The sequence below is a fragment of the Babylonia areolata genome, chromosome 5 (genome assembly GCF_041734735.1).
Source record: "Babylonia areolata isolate BAREFJ2019XMU chromosome 5, ASM4173473v1, whole genome shotgun sequence".
NCBI classification, from domain to species: Eukaryota; Metazoa; Mollusca; class Gastropoda; order Neogastropoda; family Buccinidae; genus Babylonia; species Babylonia areolata.
The window spans coordinates 40,537,334-40,561,641 of NC_134880.1; the positions used below are offsets into that span (position 1 = coordinate 40,537,334).

General features: G+C 40.4%; 1 protein-coding gene across 2 annotated transcripts; it reads right to left on the minus strand.

The window, feature by feature from the left end:
• On the minus strand, positions 1-24,267 carry LOC143282066 (non-lysosomal glucosylceramidase-like). 2 transcript variants are annotated; one of them, XM_076587523.1, is made up of 17 exons: positions 23,949-24,267; positions 23,034-23,122; positions 22,161-22,276; positions 21,297-21,521; positions 19,951-20,220; positions 18,395-18,497; positions 17,890-18,043; positions 17,234-17,359; positions 16,211-16,362; positions 15,297-15,401; positions 12,968-13,075; positions 11,761-11,912; positions 10,409-10,515; positions 8,109-8,251; positions 7,333-7,442; positions 6,102-6,293; positions 1-4,146 (listed from the first exon to the last, which is right to left on the minus strand). In XM_076587523.1, the coding sequence occupies exons 1-17, from the start codon at positions 24,116-24,118 to the stop codon at positions 3,898-3,900; spliced, it is 2,571 nt and encodes an 856-aa protein (XP_076443638.1). In that variant the 5' UTR covers positions 24,119-24,267; the 3' UTR covers positions 1-3,897. The 2 variants fall into 2 exon arrangements, with proteins under 2 accessions (XP_076443638.1, XP_076443637.1); XM_076587522.1 differs by having other exon boundaries at positions 17,890-18,046.
• Between the last annotated feature and the right edge of the window lie 41 nt (positions 24,268-24,308).

Genomic DNA, 24,308 nt, shown 5'->3' on the forward strand with positions numbered 1-24,308 from the left:
GGGAGGCAGGGAGTTTGAGGGGAATGAAATAAAGCGCTTTGAACAGTATTTCTGGAAAAAATACACCATATAAATGTCCATTATTATCATTACTTTTCTTATTCAGAAACTTTTCACAACTCAGTCAGTAAATCAAAGATATTACTCTGGTTCACAGACATACACACACAAATGCACGCACACACACATGTCCATAAGGCTTAAGTGACATCCTTTTAATGTATCACACTCTGGAAACAAAAGATCTGTTTAAGAAAAAAAGACAAAGCCTGTATACATTGTTACAGAAACTACAAAACAACACTGAGCAAACTGTAAAGAGATCTCACAAATAGTTTACAAAAAAACTGCTGCAAGGAGAGACAGAAGCAGAGCAAAAGAGAGTGACACAGTCGGAGACAGAGAGAGGCAGAGAAGTCAAAGAGCAAATGATGGTTTCAAAAGGCACCCTACTTATATCACAAAGATAACATGTCACAGAACTCAACGCCAAAGAAACTGTGCCTGCACTGTCCAAAGTGGCATGCTGTCCCCTTCCTTAATTAAAAAACAAAAGCACATATGGAGAGAAAAAAAAAAGAAAAGAAAAAGAAAACGCAACAAAAAAGTAATTATCTGCTTTCTTTTTCATTCTAGACAAACTGAAAATGACCTTTAAGATTTCAGGAGAGAGAGATAGTGAAAGAGAGTGAGAGAGAGAGAGAAAACCCCACTGCCTGAGCCACCCCGCACCCCCCACTCCTCCTACCTACTCTCCTTCCCATTCAGCCATGGTCAAAAGCCAGTACAGTTTATTACATGTAATTACATCTATAATTCACTCCCTATTTCTCTTTCAACTGTAGTAAGTCATAAATGAGAAAGGAAAGAAAATAAAAAGGTTGAACTTTGAAGTGAGTTGACATGGATTGCTTTCGGTCTCATGTTTTGTTTGCACATGGACAAAAATTCCATGACTATGACATAGAAAAAGAAACAAAAACAATCATCTCATTTTACATGCAATGATCAATGATCTCAAAGATATTACAAACCCGGGATGGAAAACTGCTTAAAATGGTTACATAGGTGGATTTACAACATTTGTATAGAAACTGTGGATTGTGTTTCATGACAACATACCAATTAACACACACAAACCATTTTTTTTTCCAGTTTTCTCTCCTGTTTGGAAGCAGGTAGAGCAATTTATGACTGTGCTGTTGAATTATCGTAGGTTTTTTAAACAGCTGTATTTGATATATATCAGATGTTTTTATGTATATACGCACATGCTTTTCATTCATAACTCACATTGTTGATTTAAGCACATATTCATCACAAGATTATAAAATTACACTGCAACAAAAAGTTTATGATGTTTCAAACGTATTGCAAGTTACTTTAAAAAAAGTAATAACTGGTAATTTTGTAAAACAACAACAGAAAACAACAACATTTATTCATAAAATAACAATAAAGTAGATGATGAAACTGAGCAATATCAAACTTTGTTACAAATGGTAACTAATTCTATACTGCCCGACAACTTCCTCATTCTACTCTCTGCACTGGCTGTTTATATAAGTCACAAGAAAAAAATCTAAAAAAAAAAGCAAGTAAGCACACACAGGTGTGAAACTGTGTAGTAATATAAAGAATAGAATGGAGCAACAAATGGCAAAGTTTCAAAGCACTCACTTTATAATTGACTGATTTATCATATTTTGAAAAAAAAATCCATTTGAAAGAGAGTAAACAGTGACAACCAAGATGGGTGATAGCATATTCACACACATGACAACCAAGATGGGTGATAGCATATTCACACACATGACAACCAAGATGGGTGATAGCATATTCACACACATGACAACCAAGATGGGTGATAGCATATTCACACACATGCGTCAAAAACCAAGCCATCCAACTCATTCAGGCCAATTACTAAAAACGTTTCAAAGAGATCTGGGTGGTTGCATGAGTGATCTTTGCAGCGCTAAGTATGCTAAGTAGGACGCATGCAGCATCCAGGAGGAAGTACTGGCTAACACCGACAGCAGTGGAAGCCAAACTGTACGGCACCCTGGAGGAGCTGCGACGGGCGGCAGCCTTCACTGAGGACACTGGGCTGCTTATCTAATGGAAGGCGAACGAGGAAGAAGAAGTTTGCTAAGAATGTTCCTGAGTCTATGACATAAGCAAGACGTAAGAAGTTTTTTTTTTTTTTAACTTAGTAAACTTAGCACTGTTAAGGTCGGTCATGTAACCCAGACTTGGTGCATCAGAAACAAAGCAGTTGTACAAGAGTGTACAAAATGTGCCCACATGAGCAGCGCAAGAGACCAAGACCTTTTGATTACTCCTACTACCACATAAATCAGTGGCTAGCATGCTTTAACACAATCTTTAACACAAACCACATGATCACATTCACACAATCATTCTGTAAATGTACTCTGTGTTCAGTGCATTCATTCGTTGTGTGCAGAATAAAGTCAGAGAGAATGAGAAGCTGTGGAAATCGATGTACACAATATATAACAGCAAATGGAATGTTGAATATAAAATGCACTTCACACAACTTTTGCATACTGAAGGTATATTTATATGCACTTTACGCAACATTTGATACTGAAGGTAACATTTGCTTTTCTCCAGCCATATAATCTTACTGTAGAGGGAATGAAACATTATAATCAGGCAATCAGTGTCGGTCATTGGAAAATAAATTGGGATATAAGCTGTGTTACGAAATGACCCACCTTGTATATGAAAATCCTTCAACCAACTCATGACGCAATACATGTTAGATTTATACTGAAAACTCACAAATGATAGCGAAAGTAAGTGAGAACTATCAAACCACTGAAACGTTTTTTTCCCCTCTTCTATCTGTCCGTTATTGTTGAACACACACAAATCAAAAACTTTCAAAGAAACACTTTACTGGTGCAGAACATCCAATTTTCCTAACCAGGATTCCAGATAGCTTGCACCACTTGTCTATAACACTGAACCCTATAATCATAAAGACAAAACAAAATCCTTGTTCAAGAACAAAGAGAGAAAAAAATCCAAATACATACTGGCAGTTGAGGCATGTAGTTATGAACAGTTTTATCCAAGGACCATGTATAACAAGCTCTTTGTTGATTTGTGCCATCAAATTATGATTTATGCAGCAGACTTGCAATAAAAAAAAAAAGACATAATAGAAGACAAGGCAATCCAACAACCAAAATTTCATCATGCCTCAACAGAACATGCAGCCTGTTCAGAGATTCACACACTAACAAGGACATATCAACTTAAAAAAAGAAAAGAAAAGAAGATATTCAAGCACCATGTCCCCTCTCATCCCCCTAAATTACAACAACTAAAAAACACATACAAACAACAACAACAACAACTAACAAAGTAACAAACAACAGAAAAGCCACCCATTACCATCAACACACCAGAAAACTCTTTAGCTTTCCTTCACAACGTGAACTGGTAACATCAACAATAAAATTATAAAAAATGGTTTCATTTCAAGAAGCTGCACAACCCAGTTTCACTTTCAAGGTGTCAAAACATGTAGACTGATCCATATACTGTACTTTTCTGTCAACAAGTGCAAATATTTGTTTCGAAAATCCAAATTTGGGCACTGATGAAACGCATGCAATGCATAAAGATCATGTGCCGTAAACTGAATAAAAAGTCCTCTTCAATATGACTCAGCTGACACTGGATGTTGTTTTTTTGGAGTAGTGGCGTCATCTTCTCAAAAAAACTGGATCGGAATCCAACTTGCTTTTGACTTGCTTGTTGCATCAGCTCAGAGAGGCTGTGACTCACCAAAGCCTTCATGTCAAGCCCCGCCCCCACCCCCAATAGCCACCAGGATTTTGAATTGCTTGCTGCATCAGCTCAGAGAGGCTGGGACTCGCCGCAGCCAATGTGCCGAGCCCCGCCCCCACCCCCAGCAGCCACCAGGTGGGGCTGGAACTTCTCCAGGGCCCACTGTATGGCCCAGACAGCCAGGGGCCGCATGTAGCCCAGCGAGCGGTAGCAGTGGTCAGTGGTGTAGGCCTCCGGCGTCTGGAAGTGCAGGCCCAGCCACTCCCAGCACACGTGGTACGCTCCCCACGCCGTCTGGAACCCTTCCTCCACCATGCCCTGTTTTGTGAACATCATCATGTGAGTGGGTGGGTGGTAAGTGTTGGTGCATAACTGAAAACATCAGTGTGTGTATGTGTGTGGCTGTGAAAAAGAAAACGAAACCAAAATAAAACAAATTTTTAATTGACTAGGGTAATGCTTTTTTTCCATCCCTCCCTATGAAATAGAGACAGACAGAGAAATAGATAAACAGAGAGAGAAAGAGAGAGAGAGAGACACACACACACACACAGAAAGAGAGTCACAAAGACAGTAAGTGAGTGTCTGTGTGTGTAAGAGTTTATTTGAGTGAGTGAAAGGGAAAGATAATGAGATATGTAGTTATATGAGTTACATAGAATAAGCTCTATTCGGCACTTTCTGTTCCAAGATGCAACAAAACCCCTTGTCTGTTCCCTGGTCCTTTCTAGGCTTGACAGCTGTAATTCTTTGCTTGCTGGATGCCCCAACTACTTGTTATCCAGACTTCAGAGAGTCCAAAACCATGCTGCACGCCTTATCTTCCGTTCTCCCAAATCTGCTCATATCACTCCTCTCCTTCATTCCCTCCACTGGTTACCTACTGAGAAAAGAATAAAGTACAAACTCTCTCTCCTGTGCTACAAATTTATGATTGGCATGTCTCCTTACTTTTCTGAGCTTCTGCATTACTACTCTCAATCTCGCTGGCTCCGGTCATCAGGTGATGACCGTCTCTTAGATATTCCATCCTACAGAACCAGATCACATGGAAAATGCACTTTCTCCTTCCAGGCTTCCTCCGCATGGAACTCACTTCCGTTTCCTGTTCGCCATGCTATTTCTTGCCCTTCTTTCAAAACCTCTTTGAAAACTCATTATTTCCAGCCATTCAAATCAGTAAATAACTCTTGTCTTCACTTTTATGTTTTAGCCAAGTTAATTTTTTACTTCTACTATTTTATACTATTTCAAACGTACACATGTTCACATGTGCGCGCATGTGTGTGTTTGTGTGTGTGTGTATCTTGTGTGGAGTGAGTGTGGGTTTGTGGGTTGCAGCTGGAGCAGGAGCTATTCGTGTGTTTTTAGCATGCATACATCATTGTATTTTTCATTGTAAACACCCAGGGCTTATGTTTCATTACATTAGGTGTATCAAATGTCCTTTTTATTATTATTATTACTATAAAGTTTGATGCACAGAGAGAGGTGGGGGTAAGCGAGCAAAGAGAGAGAGAGAGAGAGAGAGAGAGAGATAGTGTAAGAGAAAGTGTGTGTGTGCGTGCATGAATGTACAATGCAGCATGGCACAATGTGCATCAAGTTGTGCCATGCAATGTGTGTGTATGAGTTTGTGAGTGTGTGTAGGAGGTGGGGAGAGGGAAGGATATGCACACAGACACCTGTTCTGGATCAGTTTCTTTTGTTTTTGTTAACAGCAGAAAGTGACCAATCCATGCCTAAAGAACTCTTTGGGTAACATCTTTATTGCATATGGGCTTTGAAGAAATGTTCAGAAACAAGCAAACATGTTCACACTCACACATTATTTCTGCTCATACATGCTGCAATGTTCACTGGCTACAATGAGATGTAAATGCTGAATGCAAACAATTAGTAAATCAATTCATGTTGTTTACAGCCCAGCCGACTACAAAACACCATTTCACCTCTCAGTTCTTAAAACTAATAAAAAAAAAACCCTCAAAACAATGTTAAATTGATTAAACCCTAACAATAAATACAATCCAAAGGTTTTGACAGTGAAACTTGCTCACCTTTACTTTAATACACTTAATACACTCAATTCTCTAAATTCTTAATCCATTTCTCATCCAAGTATTATCTAACCATATTCATTTCTCATCCAAGTATTATTTAACCATATTCATTTCTCATCCCAGTATAATCTAACTGGATTATCCAGTTACCCCAGATCAGACCAGAAAGAAAACTTTCAGACCTAAAAAGAAAAAAATGCTGCTGCTTACGTTCTGAATCATGTTTGCTGCCAGGGCGTAAGTGACCCCCGTCCAGAACTCCTCCGACTGGGGAGAGCTCAGGTCCTTCTTGCCGTCGGGCCGCGTGCCATTGATGGCCCCCATGTTTCCCTTGCCATACTTCATCACGTTGTTCTCATAGATCGTCTTCAAGGAAGTTATCACATGGTCTGGATCAAACACCTGAAGCATGGTGGAAACAGAAACGTTCAGGTGTGGAACTCTGTGTTCCATGAATGCTGTGTTCCACAGCACTCACATTTTACAGGTGCAAGGAAATCTGTTTTCAGAACACTGTCACGTGAAATGAAATAACAAAAAGTGGTACTGGTTCAGTTCAGTTACTCAAGGACGCAACACTGCGTTCGGACAAATATATGCTACACCACATCTGCTAACACACACGCCCATAACCCCTACACAAATACACACATATACACACATGCACCCAATATTCCATAGCTCCCACATTACCCACAATACAGACATACAAACACACCCCTCCCCCTACACACACATGCACGCACACACACATATTCCTACATATCTCAGTTCCCATGACACACATACACACACACACACATACACTCACACTCGCACAGAGCCCTCCTGACAAATGTGTACACTCACACACACACACACATACACGCAGTTGATATTGGGATGTGAGGTAAATTTGCTCATGTATCTGTGTCCTGGAAACACTTGTCACAGGTCACGACTGTTGGCTTCCTCACCTCTTCGTTCAGTGTCCATTTCTGCCCTCTTCATCTCCCCTCATCCCTTCTCTTTGCTCTGCTGTCATTACTGAATGCCTTTTGTCTGATGTGCTTTCATGCTTAATCAAAGAGCTATTAAGTCGTGTGCATTGATCTCTATTTTACCGTTTTCTGCTGTGAATTACCCAATTCTAATTATATATATAATATAAATAAATGCTGGACTGGAAAATGTACAGCAAATACACATGTTTTTCAAAAGCATCTGAACACTCGTTTTGAAACTGAACAATATAGTGTAAAGATACACTATAACCTGTCCACTTTTAATGCTGAATGGCAATGTTATACACCAGTACTTCGCAAGGAAATTGTAACATGGATCAAAACTGGAGAATGTTGGTTGTAATATCCTTTATATAAAAATGGAACCATAAAAAAACAAACAAAGAACAACAAACAAACTAAAAAGCAGAGGGTAACTACAAGTGACCATGACTCACAGTGCCATCGTCCAGATCTGAGGCCTTCAGGAACCAGTGACCGGCCAGCTGGTCAGCCATGATGCTGTCGTGGTGTCCACTCTGACTGGTGTCAAAGTCAAAGTAGCGACCTGCACATGTACACACCAAACACAATCACTCTCAAAGTCATAGTAGTGACCATCAAATGTACTCACCATACACAATCACTGTCAAAGTCATAGCAGTGACCATCAAATGCACACACCATACACAATCACTGTCAAAGTCATAGTAGTGACCATCAAATGTACACACCATACACAATCACTGTCAAAGTCATAGTAGTGACCATCAAATGTACACACCATACGCAATCACTGTCAAAGTCATAGTAGTGACCATCAAATACACCATACACAATCACTGTTAAAGTCATAGTAGTGACCATCAAATGTACACACAATACATAATCACTGACAAAGTAATAGAAGCAAAAATTGCTCAGATCAAACCAATTCCTTTCATTCTCAGTTTCACTCCTTGGTTAGAACTGTCTGTGAAAGGTATGAGATGCAGCAGATAGGTGGTGAGAATTAAAGGAGCGCTTTGCAGGAGTTTAGTCTTTTGCTTTTGGCTAAACAGAGCACATTTCGCACACAAGCTCATTCTTCTTTCAAATAACATCAATTAATAATAACAATAACAGCTCAACTATATAGCACTTTTAAACCTTACAAAGGAATCAAACACACACACACACACACACACACACACACACACACACACAGGCTGTAAACGTCACTTCAGCAACCCACCATTCCAGAGCTTTTCCTCAAAAGACTTCTTGCCGCGCTGCAAGATGGCAGAGTAGCGTTCCTTGTCTTCCGTCTGGCCAAGGATGTCAGCCATCTCAACCTGCATGCGTAGCGCTGCCAACCACATCCCTGCACAGTATGCACTGCAACACACGGGCATGATCAGCACCATCATACTGGCATCAGGGTGGAAAGTGGTGCAACAAGTAAGACGCTTATCTACCAATACAGAGTCCATGAGTGCCTGGGTCTGAATCCTTGTCATGCCTTTTCTCTCATGACTGGAAAATCAAACTGACCGTCTGGTCATTTGAATGAGACTTCTTCTTCTTCTTCTGCGTTCACTCGTATGCACACGAGTGGGCTTTTACGTGTATGACCGTTTTTACCCTGCCATGTAGGCAGCCATACTCCGTTTTCGGGGGTGTGCATGCTGGGTATGTTCTTGTTTCCATAACCCACCGAACACTGACATAGATTACAGGATCTTTAACGTGTGTATTTGATCTTCTGCTTGCATATACACACGAAGGGGGTTCAGGCACTAGCAGGTCTGCACATGTTGACCTGGGAGATCGTAAAAATCTCCACTCTTTATCTACCAGGTGCCGTCACCGTGATTCGAACCCGGGACCCTCAGATTGACAGTCCAACGCTTTAACCACTCGGCTATTGCGTCCGTCATTTGAATGAGACAATTAACTGAGGTCCCATGTGCAGCATGCACGTGGTGTACAGAAAAAAACAACAAAAAAACGATGGCAAAACAAAGTGTTGTCCTCTGGCAAATTTCTGTATAAGACATCCTCTCTGATAGGTGCACAAATACATGTACATGTATTCCAGGCCTGACTAGCATGTTGGGATATGCTGCTGGTCAGGCATCCGCCTAGTAGATATGGTGTAGCATGTACGAATTTGTCAAAATGCTGTGATGTTTCATCAAGAAAACTGACACTGCCTGGTGACTGTGCCGAGACATTTGTTGAAGAAAACGCTTCCAGCTTAAAATCATCAATGTTTCACAGCTAGGTACTTCCACTGTCAACACCATGTGATGTATTCTGACAAGAAGAACAAAGAAACCAAGTAAAAAGTTAAGACATGAAATAAAACCTTTCAAATAAAAAGAAAAAAATAAGAATCAGAGTATTTTCTCAACAGGTCAAAAAAAAAAAAGTATAGAAATACTAAAAGTATAGAAATACTAACTGATCACACTCCTTTTAGCTCCTGTGTAAGGTAACAGGTTCAGTCCCATCACATTACAGTACTGTACAAAATTACAACATAAAAGCAGTCCAGTCTTTAAAGCCCAGAAACTGGTACAAGACAATCCCAAACCAGAAATATTGTTGCCTGAATGGCAGGGAAAAAATTGCCAAAAATAATAAAACCAAACTGTTAAAACTAGTGAAGGTGCAAACTACGAGCAACACTAAAGAAAGGCACAAGATTTCACAAGGAAGCAAGTTAAATGTTCCAACTACATATACTGATGATCCACTTTTGTTCTGTAGCTGGACGAAAACAAGCATTTCATAAAGGGCACCCCCCAGACATTTCTCACCTCTTGCTAATTACGTAAACTACCTTGTAAGTGTCCCCCCCCCCCCCTCCCCACCCCCTCTTGGCACAAATTTCACTATAACGTTGGGGGTGAGAGTTTACTGGGTACCTCACCCTTTGCAGGAACCCATTCCCTTTGTTTCACCATGAAGGTGTGGCTGGGTGTTTGTTCGATGCATTAGAATTCCTGGACAGTTTGACTTGCAATGTCAGGATAATTCAATGCCAAGAGTTTAAATTCAGTGTATAATATTTGTCTTGTGACATACTGGTGACCACTATTGACTTGGATAACTGCATGTCCATGAACAGACCTACTGTAGCAAACAATTTGATACGAAACACTAGTTACTGAAACAAGGACATGCAGTGATGTCATGATCGAACTTGGGATTTTCAATGGCACATCAACATCTGATGCAGATGCTCTGCTCTCTACCTCAACATCTAAATCTGCAATACTTTATAAAGCAATACAATCACAAAAAGCAAAGTGGATTATTATTATGTTATGATTTGAAAGTGGTGGTGGTGGTGGTGGTGGGGAGGTGGGCATGGGAGGAGGTGGGATGGGGGTTTACAAACTGATTACCCCATGCATGTTTTTAACCCAAAACGTGGAGTGGGTATATACCAGATACTGGACGTTTACAAGGTAGTTCACAACAAGTACACAGACAGCGAGCAAAGAGCAATGATTTTGTCTCACCCCACACCCCATGAACACCCACCTGCTGCCGGTCATGACCCAGGCGTCGAAGGTCTGGTCAGCGAAGCCACTGTTCTCTATCAACCCGTCTCCGTTCTTGTCCCAGGATATGGCTTTCTCTATTACAGTCTGCAAGGCAGTTGTCATTCCCTTCCGTAATTCCTTTCATCATGTTTTTGTATCAGTAATTTGTGCAATTTTTGCATTTTTGTATTGATGATACACACACTAACAATTTACTGGTCAAACAAAGAGCTATCTCAACGTTATTTACTTTGTGTGCTACATTCTTTATACTCTGTTTGTAACAATGAATAAGCCACACCCACAAGCATCTAATGATCTTGGGAACATACACACATACACACAATCATGTGCATACACACATATAGGGGAAAACAGAAGCAAACACATACAGACACACACACATTGATGACTTAAGGATAAAAACAGTAGCAGTAGTTGTAGTAAAGGCAATCGCTTAAACCTAAGCCTTGTGGCATATAAATGTCCCAACTCTCAAAGTGCTTTAGTTTACTGGGTTTGCAAATTGTGCGTTATTTTCCAGACTGCAAATTAATCATCAAATTCAAAACGCATTTTGTTCAAATTTTGGATGTGTCCAGGACATTTGAAAGCAAAAGTTAACAGAGATTACCAAAGCTACCTCCTTGAACACAAGCAGATAAATTAAGACATACAACATGTGTATATGATTCAAGATGGTGTCTGCAAAGGACGACTCAGTAATGTGTGCAGCAGTTTCATGTGTGTTGCGTTTTCTGGAAATATGCAGTGGTGCGAAGGGATGAGTGAATTAACAACACCACAACAGTTTCTTTTGTCTTTTGAACACTGGTGCAACAAAAATTCATCTGACTCTCTCTGTCTTCATGTCTTTGTTACCTTGCACTTGCAGCCCTGTGTTTTTTTAACACTGGCGCAACAAAAATATATTTGACCCTCTTTGTCTTTACGTAGTTGTCACCTTGCAGCCCTGTGTCTTTTGAACACTGGTGCAACAAAAATATACCTGACTCTCTTTGTCCTTATGCCTTTGTTACCTTGCAGCCCTGTGTCTTTTGAACACTGGTGCAACAAAAATATACCTGACTCTCTTTGTCCTTATGCCTTTGTCACCTTGCAGCCCTGTGTCTTTTGAGCACTGGTGCAACAAAAATATATCTGATTCTCTTTGTCCTTATGCCTTTGTTACCTTGCAGCCCTGTGTTTCCCTGTGTCTTTTGAGCACTGGTGCAACAAAAATATATCTGATTCTCTTTGTCCTTATGCCTTTGTCACCTTGCAGCCCTGTGTCTTTTCAACACTGGTGCAACAAAAATATATATCTCTTTGTCCTTATGCCTTTGTTACCTTGCAGCAAGGGTAGAGGAACTCCAGGTAAGGCTTGTCTCTGGTGGCGCTGAAGTCTCTGTAGGTCTGCAGCACAAACTTCAGGTTGAGGTCTTTCCAGTCATAGGTGGGCAGGGTCACGTAGGCGTTCACCCGCTTCCACGGTTCATCCTCTGTCAGCCAAATATTAATAATAATCATGATGATGAACACTTATTCAACGCTTTTTCTCAAACACAGCTCAAAGTGCTTTACACATACAAAATGTCACTGACCATGACTAATGAATAATACATTAGTTTACACAAACTTTTAATAGACATCATGACACAAATCATAGAGATCAGTCCACATCCCACACTGAGTTCCAGTGTTGTTGGTTTGTTTTAATGTATAAGCTGTGTGACCAGCAGCTAGTCAATACAGCAAAATGGTGGAAAGACAGAACCCAGATCAAAGAAATAAACTCAAGGATGTCAACATGAAGGTGGGAAACAAAGTGATAAAACAAAAGTATTAAAAGCAAGATGCAACAAAAAAAAGTACAATAAGAAAAATAATGTAAAGCTAAACGAAAATGAAACAAAATAACTAAATAAGCTGCTCACTGGCTAAATAAAATAAAATGAAATATATTGTAGATATGAAAACAAGATATAAAAAAAAACCCCACCCAAACACAAACGTCAAAATGGCAGAAAGTGTACTGATTACATGCTGAACACTTGAAGAAACCACAAACCTAAGATAAAAAACAAAATAACATAAAACCAGATGAAGCAGCTACCCACCTCAAACCTACCCCTCCCCTTGAGATGAAGGTGACTCAAGATGCCTCAACAAATAACGGAATATGAATCTTGTCATGCAGTGTACTGCACATCACCCAAAAACTAGGCCATAACAAACCCAGACATAATCATCACCTCTTAAAATATAGCCCATTCTAGTCTAACAAACACACCCTGACCCTGGTATATTTCCTGGGGGGTATATCAATAAAGTATTCATAAAAAAATAAACTATAATACAATACAGTGAGAGACTGACAAAAAGAATCTTGATAAAAGTCGACTTACTTCTGAAGAAGAGCCTGTGGCTCAACACGTTACCTCTTTTCTCCCATATAACTCGACTTTTTACTAAGAATCTTTTTGTCTACCTCTTACTATTTTTTGACATCAGGCAGTCACAACCCCTTTTACTGTCTACAGTGAGAGATGTTTACCTGGGTCGCCCAGGTCATGGGGCACAGTGTTGGCTGCCTTACGCACGCCTACGTCACCATGCATCAAGTACTTGGTCTGCTGACCGTCCTCCGTGTGTATCGTGTCAGCTGAACACACATAACAAAAACACTATATTGCAAGCATATTGTGACTGTCCTCCATGTATCCTGTCTACTAAACACACACAACAAAAACACTAAGTTACAAGCACATAGTACTGAGAACATGTGTATTGTGTCAGCTGAACACACATAACAAAAAACACTACAAGAAGTATATAGTGACCGTCATCCATGTATCATGTCTACTGAACACACACAACAAAAACATTACAATACAAGAAGCATATAGTGACCGTCATCCATGTATCATGTCTACTGAACACACACAACAAAAACATTACAATACAAGAAGCATATAGTGACCGTCACCCATGTATCATGTCTACTGAACACACACAACAAAAACATTACAATACAAGAAGCATATAGTGACCGTCATCCATGTACCATGTCTACTGAACACACACAACAAAAACATCACAATACAAGAAGCATATAGTGACCATCATCCATGTATCATGTCAACTGAACATACACAACAAAAACATTACAATACAAGAAGCATATAGTGACCGTCATCCATGTATCGTGTCAACTGAAAACACACAACAAAAACATTACAATACAAGAAGCATATAGTGACCATCATCCATGTATCTTGTCTACTGAACACACACAACAGCACACAGTACAGAAAACATCAGGGAACATCAATGCATCATCAAAATACCAAGATTACACACAGTATTACCAAAGCTCTCACTGACAAACAAAAGGGCATGCTATGGAACAGGTGTCAAACATAAAGTTTCTGTAGAGTCACACTTCAAACACTAATACAGTAGTAGCAAAGCACAACAACTGTCCCAAGTCTTAACACAGTCATGCTGCAAAGATACCTGCATTTTCATAAATCTGAGCAAAGTCATGTTTAAAACAATACCTGAATTGTCCCAAGTCTTACCAGTCATCTTACTATAAGTCGTACTGCAAAGATATCTGCATTATCCCTAGTCTTACCAAAGTCGTATTGCACAGATATCTGCATTGTCCCAAGTCTTACCAAAGTCGTACTGCAAAGATATCTGCACTGTCCCAAGTCTTACCAAAGTCATACTGCAAAGATATCTGCACTGTCCCAAGTCTTACCAAAGTCGTACTGCAAAGATATCTGCATTGTCCCAAGCCTTATCAAAGTCGTACTGCAAAGATATCTGCATTGTCCCAAGTTTTACCAAAGTCATACATCAAAGATACATGTATTGTCTCATGTCTTACCAAAGTCGTACTGCAAAGATATCTGCATTGTCCCAAGTCTTACCAAAGTTGTACTACAAAGATTCTGCATTGTGCCAAGCCTTACCAAAGTCATACTGCAAAGATATCTGCACTGTCCCAAGCCTTACCAAAGTCATACTGCAATGATATCTGCATTATCCCTAGTCTTACCAAAGTCATACTGCAAAGATTTCTGCCTTGTCCCAAGTCTTACCAAAGTTGTACTGCAAATATATCTGCACTGTCCCAAGTCTTACCAAAGTCGAACTGCAAAGATATCAGCATTATCCCAAGTCTTACCAAAGTCATACTGCAAAGATATCTGCATTGTCCCAAGTCTTACCAAAGTCGTACTGCAAAGATATCAGCATTGTCCCAAGTCTTACCAAAGTCGTACTGCAAAGATTTTTGCCTTGTCCCAAGTCTTACCAAAGTTGTACTGCAAAGATATCTGCATTGTCCCAAGTCTTACCAAAGTCGTACTGCAAAGATATCTGCACTGTCCCAAGTCTTACCAAAGTCATACTGCAAAGATATCTGCATTGTCCCAAGTCTTACCAAAGTCATACTGCAAAGATATCTGCACTGTCCCAAGCCTTACCAAAGTCGTACTGCAAAGATATCTGCATTGTCCCAAGTCTTACCAAAGTCGTACTGCAAAGATATCTGCATTATCCCTAGTCTTACCAAAGTCATACTGCAAAGATATCTGCACTGTCCCAAGTCTTACCAAAGTCATACTACAAAGATATCTGCATTGTCCCAAGTCTTACCAAAGTCGTACTGCAAAGATATCTGCACTGTCCCAAGTCTTACCAAAGTCGTACTGCAAAGATATCTGCACTGTCCCAAGCCTTACCAAAGTCGTACTGCAAAGATATCTGCATTGTCCCAAGTCTTACCAAAGTCGTACTGCAAAGATATCTGCATTGTCCCAAGTCTTACCAAAGTCGTACTGCAAAGATATCTGCACTGTCCCAAGTCTTACCAAAGTCGTACTGCAAAGATATCTGCAGTTTGGGCCACAGCATGATGAGGGCGAAGGAGGAGTAATGATGAACATCGTACGTGTTGTACATTCGATACTCATGACCTGTGCATAAAACAGAACTCTCTCAGTGACACATGTTGTATGTATCATACACCTGATACTCACGACCTGTGCATAAAACACAACTCTCTCAGTGACATACATTGTATTTATCAAACATACAATACTCATGACATAAGTAAAAAGTACAATTCTCTCAGTCAATACATCGAATGTATCACTTATCTGATACTCATGACATGTGCATAAAACAAACTCTCTCAGCAACATGCATTGTACATGTCACACATCCTGTAATCATGGTCTACACATAAAAACAACTTTCCAAGTGATTACTAACTACCAGACAACTGAAAAAGGGAATATGACTGAAATATACCAATCCTAATTTCTGGAAGAAAACATCTACAAATAATGAAGTAGCAAAAATTTGCTGAATGGTCTCAAGTGTCTATGGATAGATTCTGCAGCATCTCACACTTTCAACTGCCATTGCTCTATTTTACCTTGAATCTCTGTTTCACTGTAATTCTCTTAAATCAACACTTTTAACACATTTCTATAAACTGTTGAGCTCTGCACAATTTCACAGCTCAAACAATGCTACTTCCGAATTATTTTTTCAATCATTGCTCTCCTTGACCTTTTAGCGTTGGTGACATGTTTCACTCAATGCTGAGGGATATGTGCGTGCGTGCGTGCGTGTGTGTGTGTGTGTGTGTGTGTGTGTGTGTGCGCGTGCATACACACATGCATGTGTGCATGCATGAGTGTGTGTGTGCATGCATGTGTGTGAGTATATGCAGATTCATTTGAGATTTGTGTACCTTTCTAAATCCATATCATCATACCTTCCAAGTAGGCAAATTTGCTGTACTCCTGTACCACAGGGTGGGTGGACACCTGTGAGTTTCCCTCCATAGGATCCAGCCAGACAGTGCCTCCGTCACTCACAAAGTACAGCTCGTTAAACAGGGCTGACTTGTACCATGCTGGTAGATTTCTGTCACAAAGGTACAGTTCATTAAACAGGGCTGCCTTGTACTACGCCATTAGGTTTCTTTAATAAAGTACAGCTCATTAAACAGGGTCGACTTGCTTCCATACGGACAGGTTTCTGTCACCAAGTACATCTCATTAAACAGGGTCGATTTGCTTCCATACTGACAGGCTTCTGTCACCAAGCACAGCTCATTAAACAGGGTCGACTTGCTCCATACTGACAGGTTTCTTTCACAAGTACATCTCATTAAACAGGGTCGATTTGCTTCCATACTGACAGGCTTCTGTCACCAAGCACAGCTCATTAAACAGGGTCGACTTGCTCCATACTGACAGATTTCTGTCATAAAGTACAGCTCATTGAACAGGGTCGACTTGCTCCATACTGACAGGTGTCTGTCACCAAGTATAGCTCATTAAACAGGGTCGACTTGTTCCATACTGATAGATTTCTGTCACAAAGTACAGCTCATTTAACAGGGTCAGCTTGGACCATGGTGATAGGTTTCTGTCACCAAGCACAACTCAATGAACAGGGCCAACTTGTACCATGGCAGTAGGTTTCTGTTACAAAATACAGCTCTAGGGCACAGGCAAGCAGGGCCCAATCCTCTCCTGCCACCGTTTTAATCTTCCCCAACTGGTCAGGTACCTGTTCACACCTGGATGGAGTGAGAAAAAGCAGAGTTAACAGGGCCTCACTAACTGTTGGAGTTAACGAGGGTTCACTACTGAACACAGGGTCAGAAGTCCAACACCTAACTGATTCTGCCATGGTGCCTTCTATAAAACACAGAACTTGAATATATTACAAAATCAATATCAAGCTCCTGTCTGTAATATCTCGGTCAAACAAGCCATTCACTTCTCACTTGTTTTGCAGCACAGGGTTCTGCCAGTCCTCAATCTTCTGTTCCCACAGGGGGAAGTGAGCCAGAGCATAGGCACACAGTCTGGGGCCTGCGTCACCAGCCGTGCCAAACCAACGTGCATACCGTCTGAAACATTCAGCCTGACGCATCAATAAAAGAAAAGAGAAAAAAGGTTGTGACATATCAGTTTTTAAAAAGGAAAATTTTTTTCCCATATGCGTGCATGCATGCCTAATTGTGTGTGTGTGTGTGTGTGTGTGTGTGTGTGTGTGTGTGTGTGTGTGTGTGTGTGTGTGTGTTTAAGTGAGTGTATGAGTATAGGAGGAGGAATCTGTTTAATTTGTCTGGTCACACATTCTTGTGACTGAACACATTGGGTGTGTGAGTGAGTGAGTGAATGAGTTTGTGTGTGTGTGTGTGTGTGTGTGTGTGTGTGTGTGTGGGTGTGTGCGTGCGTGCGTGTGTGCACGCGCGTGCGCGTGTGTGCACGTGTGTGAATGTGTATGTGTTTTGTGTGTGTGTGTGTGTTTGTGCATGCTCGCGCATGTGTGTGTGTGTGTGTGTGTGTATGCGTGCATACAGGGGTGTATGTATATGCCCTCAGAACCGCACTTGCTGCAAATTGCTCTCCCAGACACGACCCTGATCCTACTGACCTGGAGTACTTGTTCTCGGCAGCTTTGAACTGCACAACGGGCATGTCCCAGGCCAGACAGAAGTCGAGATGACCTGAGGATCCACACTTCACTGTGGTGGAAGCGCACACTGCTGTTGCCACCTCCTGCCCTTTGGAGGCCTTGGGCGTTGCTTCTGCTGTCACACAACAACACACTGTTGAAAGCGTTTTCAGAAAGCATGACAGCCAGAATCGGCCTCTTCTCCTATATGAGGACACACACCGACAAATAAACCTGCCTGCCTACTCATCCGTCGGTCCGACGGGAGACTCCATCACAGCCACTCACAATAATTTCCAGATATATCACCCTAACAATAACATATCCTCCTTTAATTAAGCAAAACAGGAGCCTTAGCAAATGTGACAATCACAGATTCATTCAGTGGACTATAGTTTATCAAACATCTTATCGATGTCTATCCAGGGCAAAGAATCCTAAAAAAAACAAAAGCCTCCACTGTTCAGAAAACCATGATGGATACCTGTGGAGGATCCCAGGTGACCGTTAGTGTACAGGTTGTTCCACACATTGTGTCCAGAGCCGTTGGGATCAAATGCTGTGTGGTATGTCACCTTCACTCCAGGCTGCAAAAAAAACAACCCAACTCAGAAGCTTTTTTATCATGAAAAGATATTTTCTCAGAAATTTACTTGTGTACCTGGTTACCTCACAAGTTAAACTGATTCTTCACCCAAATCCTTGACATGAACTCACCATGGAACTAAACCGATAAGGTTACACTTTTGATTGCCAGCGCACATTGAGTCTAACTTTACTTAAAGAAATGCGTAAAACAAGTGCATATCATTATTATTACTATTATCATTGTTGTTATTATCATTATCATTACTAATATTTTTGTTATTATTATCATTAGACTTTTGCAATTTTACTTTCCAAACTCACTCCTTTCTGTCAACCTTTCTTTCGGAAACCCTATCAAATCAAATTTTGAAACTTTGTTGTGAGGAAGAGAGCTTGGTTATGCATTAGATGCAGGTACATACTTTGTAAAACAAACACTGACCAGCACAAGGAAAATGAGATAATGCAAAACAAAGAGTCTCCATTCCCCTTAAGTAACACATAAAAAAATATTGTAACTTCTCAAGATTTCTTATGAAACTCATTGATATAGCATTACATTCTTATTTTAGTGTCAGTTGAACCTTACATTTAGCCATCTCAAATCTTCTGACTAAATATGCAATATGGATGATTAGTATCAGTATCAGTAGCTCAAGGAGGCGTCACTGCATTTGGTCAAATCCATATACGCTGCACCACATCTGCCAAGCAGATGCCTGACCAGCAGCGTAACCCAACGCGCTTAGTCAGGTGACTAAATATACAATATGAATAATCAGTATCAGTATCAGTAGCTCAAGGAGGCGTCACTGCGTTCGGTCAATTCCATATACGCTGCACCACATCTGCCAAGCAGATGCCTGACCAGCAGCGTAACCCAACGCGCTTAGTCAGGCCTTGAGGAAAATAAAAATCAATTAAAAAAAAAATCAATAAAAATCAATTATTAAAAAAAATAAATAAATAAAAAAAATCAAAAAAAATCAATCAATAAATAAATATGGATGAACCACATCTAGAACAATAACTTGAAATAATTTGATTCTTTTAAAACGAGGCACAGATAAACCTTCCTTTGTATGAGGAGCATCCTTTATTGCCTTACATTCATGCAATAAAAACAAACAGCATCTTCCAGACAACTTTTGTAATTTGAATCTCCTTCATGCCTTAACTCAAATGTACCAAGAGTAAGGAAAACAAATAAAAACGAATTGTTGGTGGCCTCTTTCCAGCCTCTTACCCCTGTTCATCACTGTCTCTCCCTCTCTCTCTCTCAGTCTCAGTTTCTCCTTTCTTCCTTCTCTATAAATCCACATGTATGCATTATTTAAAAAAATATGTATGCATGTATAGATCGCTCATGCTGATCTTATGAATAGGACACTTTGATGGAATATGATACTTGATGGTAAACCAACCAACCAACCAACCAACCCAAAAACCTACCTTGTCAGTGGCTGCTACATTGTAGGAGCACGACTGACCACTAATGGTCTGATTAATGCTGACCCCCTTCGCCAAGGACCCTGTGGTGGTGCTGCCTGAACTACCCGTGCTGTCCAGAGGATGCTGGAATGGCTCCGCCCAACAACCCCCTGCACTGTCTGCCTTCACACCCTGTCCGTTCTTGAAGGTGAAGGTGATACTGGCATCCAGGTCACTGTCGCCATCATTCCTTATTTCCCAGACAAAGGCTGCAGTGGGCAAGCTTGTGTCCTGAAAATGAGGTCTGTAACATCTGGGCTTCAGTGTGCAGTTGAACGTTCATGGTCACTGTTGCTGGCATGGTGTGGTGGCCTAGTGGTAACACGTCCACATAGGAAGCAAGAGAATCTGAGTGCACAGGATCGAATCCCACACAGTATTTTCTCTCCCTCCACAAAGACCTTGAGTTATCTGGGTGAGCTGATAAACCGAAGTCCCATGTGTAGTATGCAGTTAGCACACAAAAAAGAATCCACGGCAATAAAAGGGTGGCCCTGTACTGTAATGATGTGCTCTCCCTTGATGAGCAGCCTGAATTTCACACAGAAAAATCTGTCGTGACAAAGGCTAATACGACTCAATGCAATGCACCCAAGCAACTGCTAGCAGTCCATGGGGAGCTACAAATGTTAGTTCATCATGAACTGACCATCTAATTATTTATAAACAGCTGACCACATGGTCACAAAAAGGTCAAATGAATTTACATGACTTTGCAGACATTAAAACTTTTGATAACACAGAACCAATAATCATGTAAATTATCTTAAAAACAACAAAAAACAAATAAAAACAAGGAGGGGTAGCACTCTGTTGACTCAGATCAGATATGAAATATTTTGATATCACCCATAAATTCAATTTTATCTCAGAGATTAAAAAAAGAAGAAAAAAAACCCTGCAATGACAGAGATGTAGTTTTCTCAATCAGAGAGAATCTGTCTGGGTGCAGACAGAACAAACTGCTTTCTAGATAGCTTCTGTCATCCAATTTCCAATCAAATAAATCAAAGCCAACAGCATTCTGGAAAACTGAAAACCTATGATACCATCAAAATTATTGAACAGTCTGGGTCAATCAGTGATTGCATTTTCTCATCCTCATGTCACCTGCCAAATCAGAGACTGTGAATAGTGTGAGTCCAGTTCTGATTTAATTTATTACAACATAATTCACTGAATATCAACACAGTAGCTTAACAGTGTAAGCAAAATAATCAAATTTGCACATCAACTACCTTGTATGAAAAGATGGGGAATATCTGTCAGCAAATGACCATGACTGAATGTTCTCTGTATCCACCTACCTTGTAGTCATGTGGAAAAATGGGGGATATCTGACGGCAAGTGACGGTGACGGAATGTTCCGGTATTCTGTACACTGTCCAGGCACGAGGATAGAGGGCATGGTAGGTGGCCTGCTCCCCAGGGAATCCCCACTTCCAGGATTTCAGGGCTTTGCCTTTCTTCTTGTGGGATGACAGTACTTGCTGGTAGACTGTCTCCCCGTTCCGACGAAGTGTTAGGATGAACTGTCAATATAACAAATCATTTCAATTTTGAATACAAAAGGTGTTTAAACAGTTTTGGTTTAAAATGATTATATTGTTGTGAAGGCAAGTGATAATTATATCATTCATAACTATTTTTAACAAAGCAGTGAGTGACTCATATTGAATTTTTCTCACTGACTGATTGACAGTCATTTGAAAGATATATATTTGCAGACATGAAGTGGAATGACATTATCTTTCAATTTCCAGAGTAGAGTGTCTAAGTAACACACAGCATGATCAGAACAGCTATTGCTTAAGTTAAACTTTAAACTTTAACCATCAAAAGAATATGTTATCATGGGACAATACATGTCTTATTCACCAGTGTTGGACACAAACTACAGTGACACCTTCTTATTACTACAACCCAAATGCTTGGTCCAAACTTCTATTTAACACAGAATAAATAATAATAGTGCATCAAAGGTACTGCTGCTGACTTCAGTGTGTGTATACTCATGTCCACACAAGAATGAATACATACATGACATACAAATGAGGGTGGGCTCATCATGTATAGTTACAAGTTACATGTACGTATGCATACTATTACAAGTATACTGGGGACTATCAATATCATACAACACAGGAAGGTGATTGTATCTGAATACAAACCTGATTTGCTTCTACTTCCTTATAGTGGTACAAGCCTGGTGACATCTGGAACCGACAAAACTCTCCTCGATAGCCACGACCAATGGTCCCACATCCAATACCTCCTATTGGGCACCCTAGAAAAAAAAAGATCATAGTAATTGACATAAAAAAAGGCAAGTTCTCTGAATGATGGTGGTAATACATAACAATAATAACGATGATGTCCAACAACAATAAGAAAGGTATATATGTAAAGTTATGATCATAAACTGTCCTATTAACACTAAGGCAGCATGCTTAGTGGACATGGACCCAGCCACATGAAACATGGGCATGTCTTGCCCAGCTGTCTGGGTCCATGAAAGCATGCAAATTAGACCTGGACAGAGCTGGGCTGGATCTGCCTACCCATAAATTTCTTTGGAAATGCAAAGACAAAATGATGTGCACAATCAAACTGGGGAAGTTAAGACACCCGACTTGCGTCAAGTGACAAAGAGATAATCGCAATGATTAGTTTTTTTTTGTCATTGCGATAAGTGTTTTTGTCACTTGACCCTGGCTGCCAGGAAAAACATGGTTTGCACAACCAGATAAATCATGGCTGTCAACAGACAGTCCAGATGAGTCCACTGTACATGGCTTGGACTATCTCCAGTGATACTGAAAAGGGATTTGCCTGTGCAGGGTATTTTTTTTCTGTTGGACAGGTGAGGCATGGCCATGTTTTGCACAGCTGGGTCTGGGTCCATGATGCACATTGCCTAAACATGCCAGTTATTTGTTTACTCTTACTCATAATTAATCAACAGTTTTCATGATACATCTAATCATCTTTCCAAATTGTAAACAAAACAAAAAAAATTAAGGGAAAAAAAACCTTTCTCTTACCATATATTGGTTTGTGACCCATTTGGTTTAGCTGATCAATGTATGGTTGTCTACCTTGCCGCCTCTTGTTGATCCAGAAGTGCATGTACCTGCACATGTATTCAATAGCAATTAAATTTTATCAACATGTTAAATTCAAAATCTGCACACAAGAACAAATATTTTGGACTTCCTTTAAACAAAAGGACAATTGCTACCAGGTAATAACCTAGTCTCCATTTTACTCACTACCTGGCAGTACCCCTTGAGCCTAAACACAGCTCATCACTCTCTCTCTGATTTGTTCTGCTCAGCTATTTGACAGTATATTTTCATTCCATTCATGAAGTAGAATCACATTGCAATTACTGAATTAGCGACAAAGCATACTGTACATCACTACATGTCACCTCAGGCAAAACAGCGATAGAATCCAATGACATTTTAGTGTTTACGTGTCTTTACCATAAAAAGTATTGCAGTAATCTTTTCTGTGCTCTTCTCCAGTCTTTTCCAAACAGAACTTTCGAAGTTGGTCATGTAGCCACAGTTTCCTCTTTGCTCATGAGTGTAAGTTGTTCATGGAACAACAGTTTCCTTTTTGTTCATGAATGTACCAAGTGGCCAAGTGGACAGTGCCCTACTGAGAAACAAGGGTCCTACTCCTGGATTGATGTAAACTAGCTCCATTCTCCACTGAACCTTGGTGGTGGCCTGGCTACTATTCTTTCATATAAAACGATATCACAAAATCCTGTTGTTGTTGTTTTTTATTCACCATGTAGTATGATGAAAAATATGCATATAATCGTCGACATGATGACCCTGGATCATGACTGAATGTCCAGAAAACATGAAGATGATTTCATGAACATGCTGGCAGAAGCAAACTTTCATTTCAGAGTCTAGGCACAAAATAAGAATGACATTACTTACCTAAAACTCAGCCCTATGTACTGTGGGATCTGGTTTAGACGGGGCTGGAAAAAAGCGTGACATTTCAGATCGCAGGAATAGCTCAGTGGAACTCGCCATCCAAAGTCCGGCAGTCCAGCAATTCTTTCGCGAGGTGTTGTTGAGCTTTCAGACGGACTAACACACGCCATATTGAGTCTAATTAATGTTCTTCGAGTGCACTCGCCTGTGCAAATGCAATGTCACCTGTGCAACTTTAACTTTTGTTTGATCGTCATGAAATCAACCGCAGCACTAAGCCCAGTTGCTCAGTTCCAAACTTCCCTTGGGACAGCTAGGAGATGAGGGATGGGGGTAATGCTGAAAAGCAGACTATTGCTG

Coding starts and splice junctions, on each gene's coding strand:
- LOC143282066 (XM_076587522.1), bottom strand. CDS start 24,118: ATGGCGTGTGTTAGTCCGTCTGAAAGCTCAACAACACCTCGCGAAAGA. Junction 13,076..15,296: donor ATCTTTGCAGTACGACTTTG/GTAAGACTTGGG, acceptor ATGTGTGTTCAG/CTGACACGATACACACGGAG. Junction 10,516..11,760: donor TCCTCTACCCTTGCTGCAAG/GTAACAAAGGCA, acceptor ACTGCCTTGCAG/ACTGTAATAGAGAAAGCCAT.